At 53.3% G+C, this 16,150-nt stretch overlaps 1 protein-coding gene across 1 annotated transcript; it reads right to left on the bottom strand.

Moving 5' to 3' along the window:
• Window positions 1-7,295: 7,295 nt before the first annotated feature.
• On the bottom strand, window positions 7,296-15,524 carry HLX (H2.0 like homeobox). The gene is made up of 4 exons (XM_012459708.3): window positions 12,206-15,524; window positions 11,276-11,455; window positions 10,317-10,501; window positions 7,296-8,146 (listed from the first exon to the last, which is right to left on the bottom strand). The coding sequence occupies exons 1-4, from the start codon at window positions 12,810-12,812 to the stop codon at window positions 7,640-7,642; spliced, it is 1,479 nt and encodes a 492-aa protein (XP_012315131.1). The 5' UTR covers window positions 12,813-15,524; the 3' UTR covers window positions 7,296-7,639.
• Window positions 15,525-16,150: the final 626 nt, after the last annotated feature.

Here is a 16,150-nt window from a genome sequence, read left to right as displayed (position 1 = left end):
TTGTGTGTCACAAAGAAAGCCTTTAGTTTGATTCTTTCTTTATAGTTTTGACCCCCTTTTTTTCAGCTGCGAAACTGTGCTCTTGGCCTAGAAGAGTAGTTAGCACAGGCTACAGGGACCTGAGGGAGTTAAGGTAAACGGGACATGGCTTAGATCGCTGCTGGTGACCCAAAGTGGCCCCAAAGAGATGTCTCCTGGGCGTTTCGGACCGGCAGCCGATTGGCAAAGAGATAAACTTGGGGGAGGTCGGAGCCAGGGGGCCCGCGCTGACAGTGGACTGAATAAATGTTCAGCTGGCAGGTTGGGGATCCAACCTGCGGAAGACCCAGGACCTCTGCTAGACCCAGAGCCATTGCGAACGGGGCGAGACCCTGTGACCCCCGAAGGTAGGACACTTTGGAGCGAGATCTGCGCCCCAGACCAGGACAGCCCGGCTGCGTGGAGTCTCAGGAACACGTTTTTGGAGGGCGTGCGCAGCCCGCGATTCGCCACGTAGTGAAATTCAAAAATGGCCGGATTGCCCTGACCGGTGCAAGTCGGGACTGCCAGATAAAGGACCCTATTCGCTCATTAGTTCATTCTTTTGATTTTTCGTTCACTTGCTCATTTCTTGAGTTTCTACCACGTGCTGGGTGCACTCGTCACCCGGATTCTGAGAAACAAAACAAACAGCCCTGACATATTAAAACGAGGCTGAAATGTGCAGAGCGGGAAATCCCTAGCCGAGGACGGTGGGGATTGAGGGTGGCTAGGGAACTCCGCGAAACAGACACTTTTGCTTCGCAGAGAGGCGGCGACGTGCAGACTCACTAAGACCAACTCACCTAGCATTCTCACCCACTGTGCATGCGGTGCTCTTCCGTGTTCCAAGGGAGGCTCCGGCAGATCTTAGCGCTCCGCACCGCCGCCTGAGTGAGGGACTGGAGAAAGCACAGAAAGCTTTGGACTTCTGTCCCGGTTCTGGACGTTAACCACTAGGGAAGTGACCTTGAGTGAGCCATTCAACCTCTCTAGGAGTTGGTTTCCACCTACAACGATGCCCAAATGGTGCGCAGACAAGCTTGCTTTTGTGAACGCGTCCTGCTTGTGAACGCGTTCTCTTGCCCCTCTGTGATGACCTTAGTATCGGGATCCTAATGGGTCCTCAACCAGGTGATTCGCAGCTCCACCTCCACTCCAGGGTTACCACCTGGTACTTCTAGGTCGTGTTGAACAGCCTCCACCTGTGTTTATAATGCTAACTACGCTTATCCGTGCTATAAATAACCACAAGAGCCACAATATTATGTTTGTCGTTTATTTAGCAAACACGTTTGAGGTGCATTCCCTGTGCCAAGCACTGTGCTAGGTGCTACAGCTTCTCCAACCGTGCAGCAGACCCAGCCCTGCTCTCAAGAAACCGAGTGCCTTTTTCCTCCAAAGGAATCGTTAATCTCCTGTTTCCATTTCGAGGGCCCTCCCTCATTGTGATTACTTAAAAATTTAATAAAACTCGTTAAGTGCTATTTGTCCCAACATAATCTCAACAGCAGGAACAGAATTTTCCCTTCTGGTCCCCTAGACACTTACTTAAGCTTCCTTCAAATCCTAAGTATCAGAAAACCAACTTCTTCCTTTCTAACTCCCAAAATTAAGTCCCTACCACACCCACGAGCACTGTATTGACTGCCTGCTGTGAAATTTGTAAGTGGAGGTGCTCCTGTGCACAGTGCCTAGAGCATCAAGATGAAGAGGTCTTGGGCTTCTAAACGTACCAACCCCTGACCTAGCCAGGCAGCACGTTCTAACCCTCTAGGCTACTCCTTAAATGATTTCCTGGTGACAAGGCATCCTCATTCTCATCTAACGATTTAATTATGTGGAGAGTAAAGGTTGTCTTACATTCTTTTTTTCCTCTACTGTGCAAACACTCACAAGGATCCCAGTAAATACTGCATGAAAAAAACGAATGGATGAAGGAATGCAGTAACATCTAGCCTATATAGAACTAATTGTATACCAGCCACTGTTCTCATTTTGCTTTTTTGTTGTTGTTCTGTAATTAAGTCTTACATCGATTTATGAGTTAGGTACCTTTGATTATATCTCATTATGCAGCGCAAACAAACCAAATGATTAGATGAATTTTCCAAGGTCATGTAGTTATTGGTAAGTGGGTGAATGAATGAATGAATGCCTCTGGGGTTAGTTCAGGTCTCCTATGCTGGGTTGGGATCAGACCCGCTTTTTCCTGCACACTCCACTCTCTACTCCACCTGCTGGTCTCCTTGAATAAATCCCCCAACCCGAAGAGTCATTGAGGATCTCCAGCGAGGCAAGTTCGGAGCACAGGTCAGGTGATGCTGCCACAGCCAGCCTCTTTCTGGTTCCTTGTCTGTTGCATGGGGTGTACAGAGTGAGGCCTACTATCTGCTGGGGCTAGAGGAAGAGAGGAGCCAGCGCAGGGGCTGCCAGGCAGGTGCGATTGGGCCTCGAGTTCCACATCCCTCCCAGAATCCCAAGTGTCAGCAATGACCAACAGAAGTCGAAAAGCACCATGGGTGTTGCCTCCTTCCGTGAGCACGGTGTGGCTGGGATCCTACACATTATTAGCAAAGCTAACCCTGCTATTAGTGCAGTCCAGAGTGGAGGGCAGGGTATCAACCTGAAAGAGTCCCAGATCTGCGACTCCCAGAGGGACATCCCTCAGGAACGACCAAGGGGAAGAGGAGGAGCTAACGGGAGCCCAACATCTCAGGCAGTGGTTGAACCTCATGATCTTTTTAAAAACCCATTGAGCTTTGATAATCTGGATCAGAATCCAGTTGGTCAGGTGTGTCTGGCACCAGCTTTCCTGTTCCTGTGTACTGCAGGCACTCACTCTCCAGGGCACTTAGAGCAAGTGTCCTCACATCTCTTAGCCTCCATTACTTCACCCCTAAAATGAGAGAGTTGGGAGTAATTGCAGCTGCAGGGACATCTTGTCCTGATTTCTAAAATGACAGGGAGCAGTGACAGGGAAGGGATTAAAGGGCTAGGGTTTCTCTGAGCTCGTCTGTCCACAGGGCCCAGGGACCCTGGCAGAGCCTGCTGCTCTGTTAGAACCCAAGTTAAAGGGAATCTTAGAAAGTGCACCCCACCTTGTGTAAGCAGGCCGGATTCCCCAAGATTGGCTGTGTCAGGGGGTAGGCGCTGTGGACTGTAATATTCCAGTGTGTGAAGAGAAGTTTTAGAGAAAGCCAATGAGTTTGTCTTTGGGACACCAGCCAATCTCATCATGACCTCAAAAATGGAGGCTGTGAGCTAGATGAGTGCATGAGTTAAATCAAAATTTTGGGTTTTTAAAAATCTTCCCTAGCCCAAACACCTGCAGTTAAAGTCCTCCTTAAAACCTGCGTCTTCACAAAGACGTTGGAATGTGCAATCAATCCTTTCCACCCTCCAGAGACTAAAGAAGGGGGAATGTGATGTCCCTGGTTTTTAGGGTCCTCCTGGTCATTTTTAAAGCAGTGTCACTACTACACGTGGCGGGGGAGCTGAGCTTGCCTACTTTCTTCTTAAGAGAGGAGGAAGCTGGAGAGGGGACTAGGATGCCCGTAAACGATGGGAGAGTGCATCAACCTCAGCCTCTGGCTTCTCTCTCCCCCTCACTCCCCACTTTTCTTGCTCCATCCAGCCCACTGAGAGTCTTGGGTAGGTATGGGCTTGAGGAGAGGAGAGTTCGGATCTGTGGAAACAGATTAAAGCTCAACCCGTTAAAGCGCAACAGATTAAAATTCAAGCCAAGATGCCCGCAGAAAATCCACTGCTGCAAGCCCCGGTTCCTACCACACCCCTCTCCCGACGGGAAGCTTTCATTGGCAGTTGCCCTCCCAAACGGGAGAACCCAGGTTTCACTCTCCTGTTTCCTCAGCCTCTGGTACCTTGAAAAGAAGGCCTGGACACTCCTACTGCGCCTACTCTGCGCTGGCCACAACCTGGTTCAACCCCTGCCAACATCAAACTCCAGACCCTGGGTAGAAAGGGCAGCCAGATAAAAGATCTCAGAATGACTGGACTTCCTTTATGATTGCCTCTGAGGTGCAAAGGCTGTCAGAGTCGGCAAGCAGAGTCTGACCCGCCTGCAATCCGCTGCAGGGAGTAGAGGGAGAGAAGCGGGTAATCTCCTTGGCGGGTGTAACGACCTGAGCCTCCCTTGGAAGCAGGACCGCGCCTGGGCGTGCCCTGGGGGCTGACGACTTTGGCCTCGGTGGGCACGAGAAGGCAAAGGAGACACACTGCCCGCATGGAGGTCTCTGCCCACTCTCGGCTGAAGCGGGCAAACGGTAGAGAAACGCGGCGCCAGCCTTCAGTGGTTTAGTCCGAGGAATTTGGCGCTAGGAAACTTTTCTGTGGAGACTAGCGCCCTACCCACCCACACAGGCTGAATAAGGCGGCAGGGGCTCCTCTCTGCTTTGCCATGCGGTGGAGAATGGGGAATTTTATTCGCGTGGTTTTGCCCACAAAGTGCTGAAAAAGCCAGTAGACTGCCTGTCTCTCCTGTGTCTCTGTGAGTCTGCAGGTCTGTGTGCGTCCGCCTTGGAGGGGATGGGGGATGGGTATTGAGTTCCCACACCCGCCCCGAAGTGACACGCACCGCGGTCACCATCCCTCTGTGAGCCTCTGTGCACCCTGGTAGCCTTGCTCGGAGGGCTCCGCGCCGCGGGGACTTCAGCGGGCTAGGTATAGCTTTGCTCAGAGCAAAGAGTAATTGCTGGCTGGAGTCCCGGGTTGTGTGCAGGAGGGGCCCCGGCTCTGCTCTGACCCGCCCTGCTCCACGCTGGGGCCCGCGCGCTCTCTCCTTCTCCGAGCCTCAATTCTGGACGGTTCTGGCGCCCCAGACGGTCCGCACTGGGCCTTCTCTTCCGCGTCTGAAAACCCTCGGACTTGAATGAAGAATTTCTAGCTGCCTGACTGCCCTTGCTAGCATCTTGTGCTGCCAAGAAGATTCCAGTACCGGGGTCAAGCAAACAGCCCCGGGATGGGACTACCCCGCTAAATTTCAGCCTATCCTCTTGGCCACCTGTTGCTACCCTTCTTTTAAATGAACTGTAACTTCTCCGGGGCTGTGATACTCCGTTTCTGATGAAATGTTGAAGAACTCCACTGCCAGGGTAAAGCCCCGCAAGAGTTTCTTGTGATAACTGGCCAGCAACTAGGGGTGGGAGTGGCGGAGGCAGGGGCGCCTCCTGCGAGCCCCAGGGGAGCATTCGTCCTCCTGGCTGCCGCCCTCAGGTGCCTGCCTCTCGGCTCATTTTGTCCTCGGCCCCCCAGCTCCGCTGTGCCCCCTGGCCTGGCGAAAGCTGGCCTAGATAAGGTAGAAATCACATCCTGACACTCCTCAATGATGATTTTCTTCACTTTCAAAGCCCTGGGGCCCAGCCGAGGATTTAGCGTCTGGGTTTGGAGGTAGCGCAAACCTTCAGGGCCCGGTGAAGAGCCGGGGTAGGTGCAGTTTGCAGAAAGCACCCTCCCCATCTCTCTTTGCTAGGCTCTGCTCCTCAGCTAAGGGTGTGTGCCGGCACATTATTCTCCTTAACGCCAGAACTGGATAGAAGTGCCTCAAAATTCAATGTGCTTGGGATATCCTGGTTCCAGAATTTCAAGATTTGGGGTCAGGGGAAATGGATCTCGATAATGCAGCCAAAACTGAGGTACAGAGGGAATCCTGCAGTTTGGTAGCACAGGCTGTGGAAGGCTTGAAGAAACTATTCCAGCCCTAGCTGGGACCCAGGGCAGGTAGGGAGGCTACCCTAGCCTGGCAACTCTTGTGGAGCAATTAGGGATAACAGTTAGTTCATGTTCCTGTTGAAGATGGAGGCCCTTGTGGTATGCTCTTTCTTTTCTCTCAGCTAAATTATACAACTCTGATCACTCCGCCCCACCCCATTCTCACTGCTCTTGACTCATCTCGATTTGGGGACTGAGGAGGTTGGCTAGGTCCGGAAATGATCATCTGTGCATCCATGTGTTGGCTCTGGGATTTGCTTATGTATCTAGCTATGCAAGCAAAAGAAGGCTCAATCTGCCACCTCTACTTTACCCCTGGGTGGGAAAGCCTAGAAAACGGAGATCCTCGAATGAGCTCCAGGGGAATACCTAAAAGTGGAGGAGATTAGCAAGACCAAGGACCACTGGGAACTTTCCCACTCTGGCCAGGGTACCGAGATGTGTCCTAGGCTCTTGGATCTCAGCGTTTCTCCTCAACTCATTCTGAGTACTGGCTATCCCACCTGGATGCTGGGTCTGCAAAAGATCTTATGTCCTTGCAGACACAAGGTCTGCAAGACTGGCACTGAGGCTGGTCAGGATTTCCCAAGGAAATCTATTTGTTACAAAATCTCCACAAAGAGCTTTTACCAACGCTGGATATTTCATAGTTACAAGGGGGAGGGCAGGTCTTGGAGAGAGGTTTAGCCCTTCAGCTTTAAAAGAAACAAACAAAAACTTTGAATTGCCCATCCTAGTAGCAGTGTCAAGGTTTACTATGTATTTTCCAGCTGCAGTGGGATGGGGAAACTGCCTATGACTCTCGGCAGCATTGAGGAGAAAGAACTCATCTAGGCACCTCCAGTGGCCAAATTGCAAGATTTTTGTGAGCATGAGGGAATGAGGGATGCAATTTCATAGTTCCATCTGTGACCACATGTAGGCCAGGGAAATCTAAATCCTGATCTTGGCTGTGCCTCTGCTTAACCTTGAAGAAGTCATCCCTTTGTTTGACATCTTTACAACCAGGCCCCTGGCACTCAAGCTTCCAGCCCTAACCACTGTGGCATGTCTGTCCTTTCCTCTGCAACATTATGAATCTGTCCAGTGCCTGTACCTCATCCTGGAGCAAGGGAAAGTTTGTGCAGGGAGAGCCCCATGGCCTCTGGGTCCCAGAGCTTCACGTCCACCTAGTGAGTACAGCTGTGCCTACCTTGACCCCGCCTGCCAGCACTGCCTTCTCCATTCCAACTCTGCATACTCTAGGATGGGGAAACCATCTGTTGCACTGGCCTAACAGTTTCTATGGCCTGCTCCATTCCCAGGCTACTCAGGTTCTCAGAGGGCACTTTCAGTGGCACTTGGCACTGGAAACCTCTTAACTAGAAGCCTCCAAGCCCAGATTCCCATCTCTGATGTCTGTAGCAAGATGGCTCTGAGGTTGAGCCACTTCCCCTGAAACTCCAGCCTCCCACCTTCAGCTGCTACATTCCACGTTGCCCCAGGGAATAAGGTCCGGTTGGAGAACTTGGGCCTTAACAACCCCCAGCAAGCCAAAGGCCTTTACAAACCGTAGTAAACTTTTTATTTACAAGTTTAAGGCGTCTTAAGTGCCTTGGAGCCACGACCCCTGGGGCGAGTCAGAGGAACGGTTTAGTCAAACACTTCACAGTTTAACCAGCTTGCTTCCGGAGAGAAGTGTTCTGCTGGCTAGGGGGACACCGAAACTCCCCTCTGCTCTGGGCAGTGTCCGCTGCAGCCTGCCGGAGCCATGTGGGGCGAAGTGTGAATGCCAGGAGGTATATACTCCACGCTGCGTCTCCTGCCCTGCCAAGTCGCCAACGCTCACGAAACCCAGCCCATGACTGGGAGACTACATGCAAGGCCCGGATCCCATCCTCCCTAGTCCAGTCTATAAGCCGCCAAGCGTGCCTGGGGCTGGCTCGGGGCTTTTGGGAGCACTGCTGGTTGTGGGCTGTGGCACAGGGAGAAGCTCCGAGGTGCCACTGCTGCCAACGCTGCTGGCGCAACCGGCCCCGGTGCTGCTGCTACTAAGGCTGCTGGCGCTGCTGAAGCTGAAACTGCTGCCGCCGCCGCTGCTCCCACCACTCCCACCATTGCTGGCCGTGATGAGAGCACCCGTAACCGGGGCCTTAATAACTGTTGTTTGGTGCAGAGAACGCTCAGCCCCCTCAGTCCGCTCGGTGTCGCTGGGGACCATGTCCAGTGACTCGGAGTCGCTGCTCTCGCTCTCAGCCTCGCCTTCGGAGCGGCTGGGGCTCCTCTCGTCCTGCTCACCATCCGCAGCCGGGGCTCCACCTGATGGCTTCTCGCCAGCCTCCTTGTCCTTGTCCTTTTGGGCCTGGGCCTCCTTGGAATGCCGCCACTTCATCCGGCGGTTCTGGAACCACACCTTCACCTGCGCCGCGCCACACGGAGAGACAAAAAGAGACACGGAGATGAGACACAGGTCCACTCCGATCTGACTCGCTTGCATACAAAAGCCACCTCCCCGGGTGAGAAAGCAACGCTTACCTGGCGACCCTACCAAGGACCAGGCACTGTAGTAGGCGCAGGTGCCAAGGGGCAGCCCAGGGGAATACAGGAAGCCAGGAATCCTGGCCTGGGGAACCCACTAAGACCGTTTTCAAAATGCAACCCTCAGACCCCAGGACTAAAATGACCTGCGTAACTGTTGGAAAGGCAGATTCCTGTACCCAACCCCCAACATACTGTCTCTACTCTAAATCTATCCTTTTTTTTTTTCTGTCAGGACCCCCATGAGAATCTGATTAAAGTTACGGACTCGTGGACCAGAAAAAATACACATATACCCAAGATTTTGCTCCCAATATCAAGGGTTTGGTGAGCCAGGGTTAAGAATTCCTATTCTAAGTCAGCCCTCTCCTCTGCTGCCACTTCCCAAAGCAAGTCCCTACAAAAGCAATATGGTTTTTTTTTTTTAAAGAACTTGGAAAGCAGAAAGGAAAAAGGGGTTTTTTTTTTTTTTTTGAAATGGAGTTTCGCTCTTGTTACCCAGGCTGGAGTGCAATGGCACGATCTTGGCTCACCGCAACCTCCGCCTCCTGGGTTCAGGCAATTCTCCTGCCTCAGCCTCCTGAGTAGCTGGGATTACAGGCACGCGCCACCATGCCCAGCTAATTTTTTGTATTTTTAGTAGAGATGGGGTTTCACCATGTTGACCAGGATGGTCTCGATCTCTTGACCTTGTGATCCACCCGCCTCGGCCTCCCAAAGTGCTGGGATTATAGGCATGAGCCACCGCGCCCGGCCCGGAAAAAGGGGTTTTAAAATGTTAATCCCCGTAGGGTGGGGGCACTGTTGGGCTTTCAGTAAGAAAGCGTTCCCTTGGTGTATTTGTATGCAAAAGCTGCTAAGGACCCTGCCCCTGTTAAAGATAAACTAATTCTCCTGCGGGCTCAGAAAACACTGGAATTAAATGTGTGCAAAGTGAAGGAACGGGATAGAGATGGGGCAGAGAATCTACACAGATATATACGATCCCCGGGGGGACTCAACACGTCCACACAAGTTCCAGTTTCCCCTTTAAAAATAACATCCACAGCTGGTGGAAAATGGCTGGACTCCTCCAGTGTGAGTGAGAAAGAGAGAGAGAGAGTGTGTGTGTGTGTGTGTGTGTGTATGTGTGTGTGCTGGGGAGAAGAGTTGTGTAATGGAGGACAGAAAGACACAGAGACAGCAGTTGGGGGACCAAGGAGCTAAGAAAAGGAAGCCTCTGGCTTCTGCCCTGCTGGGGACAGTCAACACCCCAGGAGTCACAGCCAGCACTACAGGGTGCACAAGAGTGACTCTTCCACAGTCAAAGCTTGAAAAGAAAAGAAAAGAAAAAGCCTAGTTCTTAAAAAAGAAAAAGAAAAAGAAAAAAAGTAATTCAGGCACTTTCCTGTTGTCTTGAAAAAATTCAAGTAGGCAGAACCTGCTGAAATGCTCTTGGGTGTTCTAAGAAAATCATTTTTCTTTCTTTCTTTCCCTCACCTCTTCCCTCCCTCCAGATTTTCTTCAGAGCCTAAGCCTTGGAATATGTGGCCGCTCCAAGCGGACTCCTTGCCCTCCTAGAGCTAACTAATTCCGTTTGAAATGATATTTTCACTTCCTCACAACTGGGGATTTCACAATCCAGCAGCAGCAGGAGGAGGAGGAGGAGGAGGGAGGGAGGGTGAGAGGGAAAAAAACTCAACAACAATCTCTTGCCTTTGGGTTTTTATCTTTTCTGAAATAAACTGCCTCCTACAGCGAATTGCACTACAGTTGAGTAGGTCAATGTTATTTCCAGCGGCCCTTTTGCTTTCTCAGTGGTTCTTTAGCCTGTTGGCCAAAATAAACATGCAGTGCTTGTTGACATGCATCTTGGGGATGAGCTCTTCTCTCCGTCCTTCTCCCTCACCCCTTCTCCACTCTCGTTGCCTAGTCCACAAAGCCTCCTGAAATTCAAGACCCTGCGTTTCCACCGCAGAAGGCCAGTCGGCCAGGGTGGAGGAGGCCTATGGGACTAGGCCGCGCTGCTGCCTGCCCGAGGGCGCTATGCGCTGGAGCCCGAGCTGCCTAACCTGTGCGTCGGTGAGGCCCAGCATCGCCGCCAGCTGCTTTCGGTCTGGCTTGGTCACGTATTTCTGAATCTCAAACCTTTTCTCCAGGCCTTTCCTCTGCAGGTTGGAGAAGACAGCCCGTGACCATGAGCGCTTCCTCTTGTACGTCTGCGGCATGGTGTCCTTCGTGAGCACAGCATAGGGACCTGCCGCAGGGTGGGAGCGCGAGGGAAGAAAGACAAGAGGGCCGTTCAGTGCCCAGTCCAAGGCCTGGGGGTCCCGTAAGTCTTGAAACCGTTTGGTGTTAACTGTTGATTCCACCCTCATTCAGAAAGCCCTTCGTGCACACACCGAATGGCCCCTCTAAAGAGGAATTTTACAGCACTTAAGGCGACAGTCGGAAGACCTAAAGCGAGCGTGGAGTGAAGCCTGGAGGCTTGTCCGTTAATTCCAAGGGAAAAACATAAACCTCATGCGTGGCCATCAGGCCTACAAAGAGTACACAAAAATGTCCCTCGGGCCTGAATGATGACAGCCCTGAATCATCGCGTGCGTGCGTGCGTGCGTGTGTGTGTGTGTGTGTGTGTGCTTATTCTCGCATGTGCCTAGGCACCCAGTCGTAAGCTCACCAAGCACAAGTGTTTGCGGTCATCCCAAAATGTGCTTATGTTAATAAGCAACATCTATGCTGCATTTTTCAAGCCACCCTCTGGGGCGAAAAGGCTTCAAAAAAGCCCCCCTACCCCATGCGTCCACGCACACACTTTCTGGGCTCTCAGGTGCCCCTACCGCTTTTCCGGGGGAACCATCCGAAGCAAGCGCTAGCTCGCTGAGAAATCTTTCGGTTTCTCACTCCTGACTCCTTAACCTCCCGCCCCAACTGCGAGATTGTGACTACGCGGCCATCCCCAGAGGCGTCAGTCCTGAGATTTCTGTCAGTCCGCCCGCCCGTTAGGCAGTACTCTGGAGCTTTTCCGTACCTGGAAACGTGTCTTGGAACTGATGCTGAACTGAATTTCTTGGGTTCGAGCTTAAGGGACTCAGGATGGCAGAAGCCTCATTAATGGGATCTAGAGAAGCGAAGAACTGGCCGGCGGAGGACTGCAGGCCTGGGAGGTGCACCCCCGCGGGCCGCCCGCTGGTTAGCAGGGAGGTGAGATCTGGGGACGAGGGAAAAGGAGAGCAGGTTACTTCTCCGGCACACTTCGGCACACTCATACTCTCCGCTGATTTGTTCCTCCCCTTCCCCTTGCCCTGGATTCGCTTTTATAGAGCGAAGTCACCGGCGAACTCGTCTCCGAGCTGAAACCTCTCTCCCCCAACAGTTGCCAAGGAGTGACGCCGAAAAGTTCCTGTGTGTCCCTCATGTCCACATGCATTTATATAGCAAGAAAAGGCTTCACACAACTCAGCTTACGGCCTTATTTCCACGTGCCTTCCAAGAATTCCACAGACCCAAAACCTCCCCCGAAAGGAGGCCCCACTCTGCCTGCTCATCTAGGCGGTTTTGTTTTTTATTTACATTTCCTGGGTGAAATTTTTACTAGAAATCAGATATGGGAAAGTGTTTCCCAATAATGCTTTACCTGTCAGAAAATATAATTCTGCCTCTAGTTACATTAAAGGGATCATAATCATTTTGGCAGATAATTACACCAATCATTTTTATGAATATTGATTCTAAGACGTGTTTTTAAAGCATCCCTGGAGTCATTTTTTGTTTTACATAGAACAGGTGAGTTTTAGACCTAATGTTCTGCAATTTTCTTACAATTCTTTTTTTCTCTCCCATTTTACTGATTTGTCCTTAATTGTGAAAACACTCAAAGTCACCCTAAGCCAGCCCGGGATCAGGGGAGTGTGTCAGGGCCATGGTCAGAGGCCTGCAGTTTCCCCCGCCCAAGACCTACCTCTTAGCGTATTGCCTTCTTTGACTTTTGGGTCAAATTCTGCAGATAAAATGCGGTCAATTCCAAATTTGAGGTCTTTGCTGGAGGGGCCCGGGGCCGAGCCGCTGTGGTGGGGGTTCGGGACCACTCGCGTCCCTGAGGCCGGGGGCTGCAGGGCGCTGGCCCGGGGCGGAGGCGGGGGCTGTTGCTGCGGGGGCTGTTGCTGCTGCGGCTGTTGCTGCTGCTGTTGTTGCTGCGGGTGATGGTGGTGGTAGGCGACGGAGAGCGGAGACAGCCGCTGAGGGAAGCCAGCCGGGACTTCGGAGGGCGCCACCACTGGGGTGGGTCGAAGCGGGGATCTGGCGGCCGCTTGGAAAGAGGCGTGCGGGTGAACCGAGCCCAAGTGCGCGGTGAGGGCGGCGGCCGAGGCCCCTGCCAGGCCCTCCGGGGCCGCCCCGGGGTCCCCCAGGCCGGCGTGCAGAATGTCTGCGATGCAGAAGGAGGGCTTCTTGACGGCGGCGGGGTCCAAGGGGAAGGAGCAGCCGCCTGGGCCGGCCGAGGAGCAGTAGGCGGCCGACCAGAGGCTGAAGTTGGAGGCGTAGAAGGGAGCCAGCCCGGCTGCGAACATCCTGGCGGGGCGAGCCGCGCGGCTGCCGCAGTCCGGCGGGACCGGGTGGGTGGGCGCGCGGGGAGGGGCGCGCGAGTCCGGGAGAAGCGGCCGCAGCCGAGGACGATCCGCTTTCGCTTCTCCGCCCGCACTGGAGAAGAGAGGCCGGGAGCCCGAGCGCCACCGAGGGAGGAGGCGAGGGCCGGATCTCGGCCGCTCACCGCCTCGCTCCCTGGCCTCGCTTTAAAGGCGGCGCAGCGCCCGCACTCACTCCTCGCGGGCTGGAGGCTAGCGAGGGGCGCTGGGGCCGCAGGGCGGGCGGGGAGCCGGGGAGACGGGAGCCGGACACCGCAAGAAAACCCAAACAGCTAAGCCCTAAGAGCTAAATTTAAAACAACAACAATAATAATCCGTTAGTTGGGGGGGTGGGGGGAGAGAAGTAATAGAAAAAAAACTCGTCTCTAAAAACTCCCAAGTTTTGGCAGGAGCTTTCGAGTCAGGCCCGGGGTAGGACCTCGATCCGAGCGCTCATTGGCCATCCTCGTGACCAATGGGAACCGGGAGTGGACGGGAATTAGGAGCGAGGGGCGTGGCCGGGCCCGAGCCACGCCCCGACCACGCCAAAGTGTTTGCTGTGGCCGCGTGGACTTAGCAGGGCAGCGCGTCTTGCTCCTCTGCACAGGGGCCAGGCAGCCACTCCGGAGGGCTGACCGTCTTCTAACTTCTGCAGTTCCAAACCGCCATGGGGCAAGGAGAGCTGGTCACAGGAGCTTTCCTGAAGCGCTTGTCGCCCAGGGCGAGTGGGGGGAGTGGGGAAGGGACGGTTATCTCATGCTTCAGGGCGATGTAAAGCCCGCCTCCCGGTGGAGAGCGGAGCTCGCTTTTGGCCCCTCCGCTTTCCTCTTCTTGGCCTCATTCTGCTTTTATTACAGGAGTCTCTGTCCTCGGCAAAGCCCTCCATCTTTCCTGGGCCCCTGCCCGAATGCTGCTGCCCAGAGTCCCGGCCCAACTCAGCACCGCGTCGGCCCCGTGCCTCCCAGGAGATCCTCGGCAAAGCGAGGAGGAGGGGCGGCCGCAAATTAGTTTTCTTCTGAGCTGTCACACAGTGACAACTTGAACGAGTGACTTTTCAAACAAAATAAGATGGATGGCTCCAAACGTCTCCCTTAGACCCAGCCAAACCTTTCCCCCGAGCCTGAGACATTACAAAACAGGCTGCCTCCCGAAACCCGGCAGAGGGGCACGCGCGTTCCCTCCTTTGCTGCACGTTGTAGAAAATGTTAGCCTCCCTCCTCCACCACGTCTCCGGATCACGTGGGGTTCGTTGTTTTGCAAGTGCCCACAAGAGCAGATTTCCGTGGGGTTCAATACTGCTTTCAATTTTGTGACAGTTTCCCCAGGAACCCCTTGAGCCTGGTTGCAGGAGAAGCTGCAGTGGTGGTCAACGTCTTCCATTCGTGCCTTCGGTCTTAGAACACAGGGTGGTGGTAGTGGGGGGTTTGTGCAACATCAACATCTCTATTTTAAGAATTCGTTCTCTTTTAAATTACAGTCAGAATGGATTTCCCCACCCCTCTCCCAAACAAACCACAGGCCACCCGGATGAGCTGTTCTTGCACATTTTCAGGAAGAAAATAAAATAATAGCAATAATGAAACCACGAAATCTTTTGTTTTCGATTGCCCTAATAAGCATCTCCTAACAGATTCTGTGGCATTTTTATTTCCCTTCAGCACTAAGGCTCCTCACCAAATAAACCCGGAAAGGCAAGTGAACTTGCCATGCCTATCTCGAGTTCAGGATTTGGGCTTAGAAAATTAATTTCTGGTGGCTTCTCTAGCCCCTTGATGCAGATGCTATCCTTTTAAGCTTTTGACTTTTTCCTGGAAAATTATCAATCACTTCCGATCTGCCAGCACTGAGATCTTTCCCTCTCTCTCTCTCTCCTCCTCCTCCTCCCGCCCCCAGTTCTCCCGCTCTCCAGCTCTCTGTTACTGAAAGGTTTTCATCCCCTGCTCCATGCAGCCAGGAGGTGTTATTTCCAGAGATAGATGGGTATGTTTGGGTGAGGGTAGGGGCACCTGGGGCGAGAGACATAATAAGACCGGTGCTTTTGGGTCAAGCTGAAGGCAAAGGAGCAAGAAGTACAAGGACACTTGAGGCGCTGGCTGAGGGTTCTGGCGAGCCTTCGGTGGGAGTGTGCGTAGGGGAGGCCATGAGCGCTTTCCTTTCTAGTGCCACTTCCAGTTTGATTGCGATTCTAATTTGACTGCAAACATTTAGACGTCGGCCTAAGCCCAAACTCACAGTTGTGAAAGAGGTGCCTTTACTCCTTACTGGAGGCGGCGCCGGGCGCCCTCGCCTTCTCTCTAAGAAATAAGACTCCCCTACCCGCTTTCATCCTTTCCAAGTTTTGCGACGCTCCGGGTTGGGCACGGGATGCAGACCTGGGGGAACGCGGGACCTCGGGGTTCCCTGAGGCACCCACAACTAGCACCTGCCGAGATTCAAGACCAGGAGCGTTGGGTAGATGTGGCGAAAGCGAGGCCCCGAGGGCCGCCGACTCTTCGCGCCGCGAGCCTCCCTTTCTCCGCCAGGCCAGCGGCTGGATTGCAAGTTGCAACTTCGCCAGCGCACCCCTTGCTCTTCCAGGCCCTCGGCTTCCTTGCAACCGCATCGGCGCCATCCGAGGCCTTAATTCCAGCTCCCGGAGGCAAATGCGAAAAGCAAGTCTTTGGAGCGACCCCCGTCGCCCCCTCTACCCCTTCCCCAGGCCCAAGCCTGGCCCCTGCAGGCCCATCGCCCAGTTCTGAGCCCGCAGACTCCCGCCCTCCTCACTCCCCACACTTCAGAATCAAGAAAGCAGCAGGAAACCCTGGGCTCGCCGGAGTTCAGGTCATCTCCTGTTTTTGATGGGCTCAAACTCGGACTAAATGAGCGGATGTGCCTGCGAGATTGGTCTCAAAATAGAAGCGGCCTTAGTATTTTAGGATACTGCAGAAATCCTTATTTCTTCCGGAGAAAAACTCTATAATGACTCCTAGCACTTCCCCTTTCAATATTTGTGCAACTTTATCTCCACCGGCAAGTTGCTCGGGTGACGCAAATCCGCCCTTGTGTATTACAACTACCAAAATAAATGCGCGGAAATCAATTCCCTTCTAGCAATGAAAATATAAATATACAGCTGCGACTTTCCCCTTTAATCTTTGCTTTCCGAGCGGCTCCGGGCTGTGGCGAAATGAACTGGCACAGAGCTATTGAGCCGGGCAGGGAGGTCCTGAGGGCAGAGGCGAGCTCCCCAGGTCCTGGTAGCCATTGGGGTTGAGGCTCTAGCAGGAAAGAAAAAGGCCTGGCTA

Source organism: Aotus nancymaae, unplaced genomic scaffold (assembly GCF_030222135.1).
Source record: "Aotus nancymaae isolate 86718 unplaced genomic scaffold, 86718_ANA_hifiasm-v0.15.2.pri h1tg000032l_0, whole genome shotgun sequence".
Lineage (NCBI taxonomy): Eukaryota > Metazoa > Chordata > Mammalia > Primates > Aotidae > Aotus > Aotus nancymaae.
Note: the sequence above shows the minus strand (reverse complement) of the source record. Positions and strands in the feature narration are given on the sequence as shown.